A 10,562-nucleotide genomic window follows, 5' to 3' on the forward strand; every position below is an offset into this window, starting at 1 on the left:
ATTGTTGGACAACTTCTTGTTTAATTTATTGCCCTTGAAAGGCAAAATTCAACAAGGCGAGCGATTCAGGCTCCTGGGAACCTCTTGTCTTGTTCATATACGGTATATTAGATGGAAACATACCTTAAAAGATTTAGCTGTTTGAGGTCTCTTAGATTCCGTATTCCCCATCCTTCCAACTAGATTGGCATCATTTATAGTGATTATTTTTCATGGAAAGTATGTAGGCTCTTTTGAAATGAGGCTACACCATGTAGTTATAATTCATAAATATAGAAATACAGAAAGTACAAATATTGTTATAACCTATATTTTTGAATAACCTCTTGCATTCAATACAATAGTAGGGTAAGCATCTTATCTCCATGGTATGACTTTTATAGAGTAGGACTTTAAATGCTGTCAAATAGCTGTATTTGCTTTAAGTATTTGATACATTTTCTTCAGTATACAGTGTTAAAGGGCTGGGTATAATCAGTAAAAACAATATCTTATTTCATTGTTGGAAAAAGGGAAAGAGTACAAGAAGATTAAATTTAATGACTTAACTAACCTATAATGTTTTTTATAATATATCAAATACATGTAAGTGATAAACTATGAATGGGCAAGACAAAATGAAAGAATATAAAAAAAAAACATTCTGTTTTGTCATCATTGACTATTCAATTTTCTGCAAATGATGTATATATTTCAGTCTATAAAGTATAACTCGTTTGATATATGCAGTATCTGGTACAAAATGTCATTTTAGAGGTATCTAAAGTCCATGTATGCTTTAAGAAGGCTAGATAAATATCCCATCCTTTCATTTGCATGTTGTTTTTTTTTTAACTTTTTTAAAAATAAAGAGTAATCAAGGGAACCAAAGTTATAGCGGTAATCAAAAGAATGTAATCCAGGGACAAAGACCAGACATGGATAACAGACATACACAACAACGAACATAAAGTAACTAAAATCATACATACAAAGTAACTAAAGTAAATGAGCAACTCGGACTCCACTAAAAACTGGGAGCATGGACCAGGTGCACCGGTAGGGTAAGCGTCCTCTGTTTTTTCTAGAAACACCCGCCGAGTTGCTCTTAAAAAGTCAAGTCCGGGTAGACAAAAGAGGAAAGGTAAACTATGACCCGTTGAATAAATCAGTTTTCATGGTGCTGATGGATACACAATAACGATCCATGAGTTCATGATGACGACCATAAAACTTCTGTAGTGATGACTTCAATCTTGTAGCAACATAACCCTGTTCCAGAAGCCTATTTGTTAGAGTTCTAGCGCGATATAAAAAGTCTGCGTAGTTTCGGCAAGCTCTGGCATAACGTATGAGTTGTGATATGAACACTCCATACGCAGGAGCCGAAGGGATGTTGCCACAGATGAAAGAATAGACTAAGTAACAGTCACGGCGTGGCTCGAAATGGCAAGTGCCCTTTGGTTATATGTTCCGGTCTTCGTGCACACAAACTAAATACAAAATGAAGTAAATACGAAATGAGAAAAATAGCTATATTTACATTTTTATCCGTTCCAGAACTAAATAAAGCTTTAAAATTGAGAAAAGTTCTGCAATATTCAGAAAAGCTACTCCATAAAACTGGAGAAGTATAGCGAAAAGAGTTTTTTTTTCTCCAAAAATGAGGTTTTTACCATTAGAATATCCATAACGATACTGCTTCTAAAAGAATAATTTGAATGCTTATCGGACCATTTTCTTTATACAAATAGGGTGTTAATAGTTGGAGATTTCGAGTGTGACGAAACTGTTGAGTAGACAGCATTGTTCTCTGTAGTATATCGAAATATAGCAATTTGACATCTCTGTACATAAACCAAAACGTGCCATTTCTGTCCTATATCTTTTCTCTTGATATTAGGCTCTGATGAAAATGCCAAGCCAAGGGAAATTAAAACAATTTAAACTTATTCACTATAGTTTGAGATTTTAAAAAAGCAACCATCTATACATTGTACAATTTAGTATTTCACAAATACAAAAAAACTCTATGTCTTCTATTTTCAGAAGTCCCTAAAAACAAACGTTTGTATAATGTTGCATGTTTAAGCCACTTTTTCAATTTACATAACAGAAAATTATAAACCAGAGAGTTACAAAGTATCTCAATCTTTGTCTTTCTATATTCTAACCACTGTTCGCTCCTTTGGTATAGCTGAAAGCATAGCAGGACGTGGTCTTGATGATTTAGGTGGCCTTTCTGACTTTCCTATTTTACTGCGATTTTGAATTTGATTAAGAATACCAGTAACCTGAATAAAATAATAGCTCAACAGTTGAGATAAAATATGAAGATATTAAGTTCCATTGCATGATTATTACGAAACCAAATAGTTGATTGAAATACACGGACCGCTTGGTAGCTTATACAGTTTTGTTTTCGATTGGTTGTTATTTCACTTTTTGTTCCTTTCGAACTTCAGGTAGTTTCTTTTGACAATTTTGCAATAACGCTTATCAATAAATTTTCAGTTATTTCAAATCATTACCGAAACTTTTTCTGATGTTTTATTCAGTTAATGGTATGATACATCGTTTTAAATATGTAGGATGGAATTTTTAACATGGGGATGTACACAAAAATGTATTTTGTAACTAAAACAAATGTTTAAATTCATTTTACCTACATTCATTCTTCAGAGTTGAAAAAAACATTGATATTTCCCTTATTCAAATTTATCTGTCTTACTTCAGATATGATCTTATTGTTAGTTAAATGATATCAGCCGATTAAAATTGTTGAGTTTTAATTTTTTTAAAAGTGACATTTTGTTTATATGCGAGAACTTGATGCCTACCCAGTTATAAAAAGTTGCAGCACCTTTACTAACGTCACGGATCTGTACAAAACTATAAGGTTCTAGAATTTTCTTTATTTTCGTCATCATTTCCGGTGTGACGGTGTTGATGTCAAATAAGGTAACACGACGCATAATATGTTCTTTTCCTGTTTTAAAAAGGATGGCCTGACATTCTTTCCAAGTCTAAGAAAAATGAAAAAAAATCAGAATTGGTATTTCAATATCAGTTCAAATTTTGATCTTCATAAAACATTCAATGTGTTTCCAAGGACACTATGCACCTAAGACCCTAATACAAGAAAATAGTTGTATGCTATAATAAAAGAGAATAGACAAATAAAAGAAACATTGGACCGTACTACCTTTGTTTTCAGACTTAGGTACTCCTCCATAATTGGTATTTTTGGAGTGAAGGTTCCAATTTTTTTCTAAAGAAGTTACTTTTAGTCCTAGGATATTTTTGGTTCTGTGCATTATGGGTTTTTTCTGTGTTTTTTTTCTGTGCTTTGTTACGGTCGAATTTTCTTTTATATGGCAAACCTTTATTTCACTTCCACTCATGTGGCCTACCTTTAAAGATTTGGGATTATCTCCAAGGAGTATGCATGTTGCTTTCAGGACATGAAGAACGCTTTCATGTGGTGTCTGATATTTCTTCATTTCAGTCAGAATGTTCTGGTTCATGATAAGTAATGGTTTTGTCAGTCTTTCTATCTCTCTCACTCTCTGTAAGATCTTTTTTGTCAGACTAATCTGCATGTCTAATTGATGGTCGTAATTTACGTCTTCTGCTCTTTCAATGTATTTCTCCATTACCTTTGGATCTCGTAAACGACATGCCTCAGCCATTTCTAGATAAAATTTGTATTGAATTAACATAAAAAGCATTATTAGTTTTTCCCTTGACTAACAAAAGGGAAGAATTGTGGAAGTGCTATATATACACAATGGTGTGAAATCAAGATAAGAGGAACGAAAGCGATGGTACATATGTTCGTAAGGAATTGAACAGATACTGTGATTATTGAAATAAATATACTTTTTTGGTTTGATACTATGCAATTAAAACAATTAATTATAATCCAAATTATACTGTGATTATTGGGTGTTGTAATCGACCATGAAACATTGACTATACATCAAAGCCTATAAATGGATCAAGTTTGCGCCTTTTCTCTCCTAATAATTCGCAAACCAAAAATTTAAAAAGAAATATTTTATCACTGATATCCGTTTTACCCCCCCTCCTTTTTTCATTAAACATGCTACTACAAAATGATTCATATATATGGAGTCAAAAACTACTATTTTCAAAGTACTTGTTTTTCGACGATTATTTTATATTGACAGGATAAGTTTGCCCACTGATTTTCCTTTTTTTATACCTCCTGCTCTGTTATTTCTTCTTATGCAGTAAATTGAGATAGACTTGTATTTCGTAACTGGCACATAAAAAGTCACATAGTAATTTCTTTTAATTACTTAATTTTGTATCGCCATTTCCATATATAACTTACTTTCTTTTGCGATAAGCCCTTTCACTACATTCTGGGTATACACATATATTTTGTCATCGGGATCCAACCCAACTTCTCGAAACTTCTTCAACTGGGATTTAAGTTGACAGAGATCTTTTGACTTTAGCGCTTTTGCCATCTTCTTTTTGATACTTTTTTCCTGGACTAGAATATAACATTTTAGCGTACTGTCACACCAGTGTATATTGATATGTTATTTTAATAATTAATGTTTTTGTTTGCTTTATGCTTTGTTTTGCTTTATATCTTTAAGAGTACATTGCTGTATATATAAAATATAGATCGGAGAATGCGGATCTAATAAGGGCTTTTTTTTTTTTAAACTTTTTACCTTTTTTGTATCGCTCTCTTGCTGCCTCCTCAAGTGGATCCATTTGTTCCAAATCCATGGCCTCCTCTGTTATAACCCCAGATGTCGTTTCTTCTGAAATAACTAAAGACTTTATATCTTCATTGACAGCTTCGATTTCCTGATATTCATTAGAAATTACTTCGTCGTCGTCTTCGTCCACCTCGGCATTGTCACTATCAGAATCTTCACTACAAATTTCTTCAAACTGTCCTTGCTCAAAAACACTGTTTTGCCTGTCAGGTATGGGTTCCTCTATCGGCATAGTATCATTTCTTGGTTTAAGTGTATTTACTAGCTCCTGAAAGTCGTCTTCAAATATGTCATCTTCTCTCTTCCTATGAATATAAAATCGTCCGGTTGTTGCTATGATATCTTCAAACTTGTCGTAAACAAATACCTCGAGTAAGTACTCGCCGTAGTCGTTTAATGTTACAAGAATCATGTCATCAACTGATTCAGCTTTTAGCCCCTTTCCATCTTCGTAAAATTTTTCGTCCGTTTTGCGTATCGTTGTAAATATTTTCTCATATAGCATCGGTTTAGGAATAGATAGACGGATTTCGGAGTCCGATGTTATAATTGTTTCTGATATTAGATTTTCGACAAAATTGTCATCTTTGAATCTGACTTTTCTGGTTACATTTCCATCTGAATGAATAAAGAAACTGTGAATTTGATACAGTTTTGTGTCATTGGTATTTTTGAAAGCAAAAACATTCACAGAGTACTCTCCTTCTATTGGCATATTTACATCAAATGACCATATGTCATTCTCTACCCTGCTGATTACAGATACCCGAGTATTGCCTTCACGTTTACAACAAGAGAGTTCACAGAGAAGTTTTAACTGTTTGTCAGACTGAAATCGAAGATTCGCTTTGCCTTCCGGAGCTTTTATAATGTCTCCTCCTTCATTTAGGTATTTTACGCCCAATGATATTGCGTCTAATTTAGCACCAAGTTTGCCATCTGGTATATTAGGAAAAGGTAAATTACATGGTCTGTCATCGCCTTTAAATTTTATGATAAAGTTCAACAAATCAGAAGGTAAATTTTGCGTAATTGTGCCCGACGTTTCTTCCACATAAAACTTGATTGCATATTCTCCTTCGCGTGGAAGTTTAACATTTGCTAAGTATCTGTCGCCCTCTCTTCGTGTCAATACATGTCTGCTTAGATTGCTTGGATCAATCAATAAGCTTTTAAGCATGTGTGACATTTCAAACTGCTTTTGAACATGGACGACAAACTCAAGAATACCATTCCCAGTTTTGACAAATGGTGTTGTAGGAGAAATTGCGTAGATGCCTAATTTATCTGCATGTGGATTATTACCGAACCCGATTTCAGGACAATCCGGGAACGGTAAACATTGGTCCTTAGGATCCACACAATCAATCATATATGTTGCTAGCAATGAAAAATTTGTTGTCTTTGTGAAATCACATGCATAAACGTCATACTGATATTTACCGTAAAAAGGCAAACGTATTTTAAATGTAACCTTTTCTAAGGAATGAATAACACTTACGAAACGTTCAAGTAAAATATCTACTGGTTTGTTTGTCTCAATTTGTGTTCTATGTTGGGTAAGCATGAATCTGAATGTTAAATTTGGACTTCTCTTCTGCTGAAGGTTAAATGTGATATTGACGGTTTCTTTGTCGGAGAACAGTTTACATTGATTTGAACTCTTTTCCACAGTACTCATTTCATAAATATGAAAATATTCTCGAAGGAAAGGCATCGTGATGAATTTTGACATCGCTATAGGTTCATGTAGAAGTTGCCACATTTCGTCATCTGGATAATGTGTATATATCAAATACTCTGGATCAGTTAAAAAATAAAATTCGTTGAATTTAACAATATCGTCAATATCTCCTCTGCGTGTCACAGTCCCATTAGTATCAATGAATAGGGTATTGTTTTCATTACCTCCAGATACACACGTGGATGCCCAAAATGTATCAACTAAACGCCATTGGCCATTTATATACACAGCATTCCACTGACCGCATGATTCCTCATAGTCAATGTCATTACCAACTTCATAAGCACCTGACTTTGTCACTCCATTTATTATAACACATGGTAGATCAGCCAATCTGCAAAATATTTTGCACAAAAATACAACATAAATGCAAAAGAAATGAGTTATAATGAATTCATATATATTTCAATACTGATGTGTAAGAGAACATTCTTCAGTACGAAGATAAATAGAATAAAAACAGTATGTAAACTGAAAAAAAAATACAGACCAAAAATAAATAAACACACCGCATTTAAGCAACTTTATGAGTAGAAACAACTTCGATTTATCGTAATAACATGCAAATATATTTTGCTGATGATTATTATGTACATGTGAAGCTGAAAGTTCTATTACTTAAACACAATAATTAGCATACAACACAATACTAGTAGTTTTATTGTTTATACATGTACTTACAGGCACAGTGAATACAACAGCTGAGCATGTGTTTCTAGACCACATTGTATCTTTAGCATATGTTCTAGTGGAGAGTTAGTTGGCGGAATCATTTCTGCGTCGATACTGTACACGTCATATGACGTCATCCATCGAAATATTGCTCGAATTTTCAACAAGTCACCGATCTGTTTGCCATCTGGTGTCAGGACTAAATACTCTACGACATCCCAGATAGTTTTTGTAAGAATCTCTAACGGAGCCTGGAATAATACAAACCGAAATAAATATATTCAGACGACTATACTCGTGGTCATGGTAACAGCTGAGATTAACCTTTTTGAAAGGGGTACTATAGTATATGCTGGTTTTTGAAATCATTTAAATTTATAGGATATGGTGATGCATGTGTTTTCATATTATAACATTATACATTTTATTGTTTGATGAAAAATACATGTTTTATGCACCCACAAAAACTGGACTCCAAGATGCCAAGATTACTGTCCCTAAAGTTATTCGACTGTCTTTTTGCATCCATTACTTAACTTTGGACCAGTTTTTTTTTTTAAATATAGATCCAATACTTAATTGCTTTTGGCTAACCAATTCATTTTTTTTCAAATTTGTCAATAAATGCCTACCTGAGACACTATATAATCTATATCCGTAAAGTCGACATTCTTTAGAACATTCTTCTTTGAAGTCCTCGGAGGCAATGGTCGGGGTTGATCAAGAGTACTGACTGTTCCACGTCTTACAGAAGAAGCATTTGAGCGATTGGTTTCTAGTGCCGATGATACCACACTGATTCGGTCGGTCACCGCTATTGTTTCTCTACGTTTCGCTGTATCTCTTGGTGATTCTCCGTTCACATTCTTTAAAATTTGTCGCTGAAATCATGGTTAACGAAAATCAAATCATTTGTAATTTTCATTTTAACAAGCTACAATAAACTTCTTAAATGCAAAAGGTGTGTAGTAAATGTCATTATTGTAATATTTAAGTATCTTTATAGAAAAAAAAATGATAAATAAAGCATTCAAATTCTACAAATGTATTCAAAATATTTGTAGCAGTTTTAAAATGTACAGGGCTTTAAGTAGCAAAAAAGTGCTTCATATATTAAAATAATAACTATTTATGTTACTAACCCCTTTTTTGAAGTTTGCATCGAATCCATTTTTCCTGTAGTACTCCTTTACTATTGCTCCTGATGTACCGTTGCCCATACCACTTTAAACATCAACTATCTTCACAGAATCCTTTGAAACATGAGCCATTTTTTTAGTTGACCCATTTTATGTGCAAATGTGGATTAAGATTACAAAGGTACAATTATTTAAAGATTATTGTAATAGCTTTGTTGTAACTTAGTTATTAGAATTAACCTCAATTCTTGGTCTTAGTTTTAACGGCTTTAGACATTTAATGACTTTCGAGACGAAGCAATATCGCTTTTCACGTGCTTTTAACATAATAAAGTAAGAACATAATCGTCTTTCTATTCAAGAGAAAATTATTAAATGGAGTAAGGTTCAAATGAAGTGAACACTAAGACAAAATACTAACCAGAAAATTGAAATTAGTGTATCAACTTATACTCTTCTTCAATTTAGATTAAGATAAAGGCATTGTATTTCTTTAAATTCACATCTTTTTGCCTCCAACGGGACAGATAGCTTCAAAAAAGCATGTTTGTATATACATTTGTAACTGTATATCTAAAACACACCTTCAGACAGATGTTTGCTCGGTTACTATTGTAACTTACTAAGATAATATGCATAAAGTATGGTGATGTAAATGGGTTTCTCTGAAGCATAGATAGTTTAACTGAAAAATACATTCAATTAATTATAGTGGTGCACTAGACCTGTTTTATGACTTCTTGCCGGTATTCAAAATAGACAATACCAAATCCGTTTTTTTTTTTATTGTTTTTTTTTTATGTTTTTGTGTTTTTTTTGTTTTTGTGTTTTTTTTGTTATTTTAACCAAATGGAATATTTTTCTAAGTTAAAAATACAATTTGTTTTTTAATCGGTGTAGTTATCAAGCTTCAAAACTTTTGTTTAAAACTAAAGAAATTGAAAGGAGCATTTTCCTACCTTTTAAAATCTTATTCTGAAAAAGTTGCTTAACAAAATTGTCAGTGAAGACTAGTACTGTCTAATTAAAATATCCAAAAGTTTGAAATTGTTCTTGCAAAAATAAAGGCGTCTTGGTTTTGAAGCCATATTTCTGTATCCCGTTTTAGAGAGCATTCCAGATGATAAAATAAAGTAGTTACAAAGGAATTGATTAATTAGCGACCTTTACATAATGACGGATTCATGTCTTTAAATGTTTGGTTTAGTTTACAAACTACTTCATTTTAAAGTTTGGTTTTAAAACATTAAAGAATATCTTCCCCATTGACTATGGATGATTAAGAGTTATCGTGAGATATGTATTTTGTGATATACAATTTGTCCCTGTTGTTGTCAGAATATATATCTCCTGCAAAGCTTACATATTTTATGAATCGTCAATCAGTTTCTTCAAATATGTTTTGCTTTGTCAAGTCAAAACTCAGAATACAGGCACTATGTATCCAACTTATACCGGAAGTGGATGTACCGAAACAAGAATTACAATCATACAACAGACATTATGAATAATATTTAAACTGTGGTATAGATCGTGATAAATCAGCGATAGTTATTTCATGTTTATCATGATTTTGTTTAATAACAACGCAATTAAAATTAAGACATTTTCAAAGTAAGTTTTGTTCGACCCGGAAGGGCTTCAATGTTTCTAAAGTAATTTTATTTTGAGTTATATTGTTTAGTTTTGTTTTGTTTTGTTTTTTGTTTTTGTTTTTGTTTGTTGTTGCTCCTTTAATTTTCTTTGAATTGTTATACAAAGGTGTAAGAGTCGCATTTTAATATCAATTTATCATATTTAGTCTCGTCGTCTCTGTTTAAATCCTTTTCAGTAAACATTAAATTGTGGTGTAAATTTGTTTATACATTGTTAAGCAAACCACCACTTCAGTGAAGAAATGTCCTGTAGTATGTATTTGTTGGTTCTATATGATCAACCAATCTTGTTTAATGACATGGAAATCATGTACTGTCTGTTTAAAATCAAAACGAGGTTTCCATCCATTGAGAACAATCAAAACTGTGTTATTGGCAGATAATTAATTGAAATGTACAAATTAAGTAACTGTTAAACAACACTTCTCAAATGGTTTAATTTGATCAAACTAATGAAGACGTGTAGACTCAATGTTAAAAATCTGTTACTCATGAATGAATGTGTTTTTGCGAACTTGTGAAAATGCTCATATATTGACTTTATACTAGCAGTACTACGAGCAAGCTCACAAAAAGAATTCATTCGCCATATTTCTAGTCCTTCACTTTT

At 32.4% G+C, this 10,562-nt stretch overlaps 1 protein-coding gene across 1 annotated transcript; it reads right to left on the bottom strand.

Moving 5' to 3' along the window:
- Window positions 1-1,075: 1,075 nt before the first annotated feature.
- On the bottom strand, window positions 1,076-8,378 carry LOC148629457 (uncharacterized). The gene is made up of 8 exons (XM_088575573.1): window positions 8,301-8,378; window positions 7,791-8,039; window positions 7,168-7,409; window positions 4,692-6,820; window positions 4,340-4,504; window positions 3,393-3,673; window positions 2,820-3,005; window positions 1,076-2,273 (listed from the first exon to the last, which is right to left on the bottom strand). The coding sequence occupies exons 1-8, from the start codon at window positions 8,376-8,378 to the stop codon at window positions 2,142-2,144; spliced, it is 3,462 nt and encodes a 1,153-aa protein (XP_088431699.1). The 3' UTR covers window positions 1,076-2,141.
- Window positions 8,379-10,562: the final 2,184 nt, after the last annotated feature.

Source organism: Perna viridis, chromosome 1 (assembly GCF_037379345.1).
Source record: "Perna viridis isolate PV_CMFRI_1.1 ecotype Kerala chromosome 1, ASM3737934v1, whole genome shotgun sequence".
Lineage (NCBI taxonomy): Eukaryota > Metazoa > Mollusca > Bivalvia > Mytilida > Mytilidae > Perna > Perna viridis.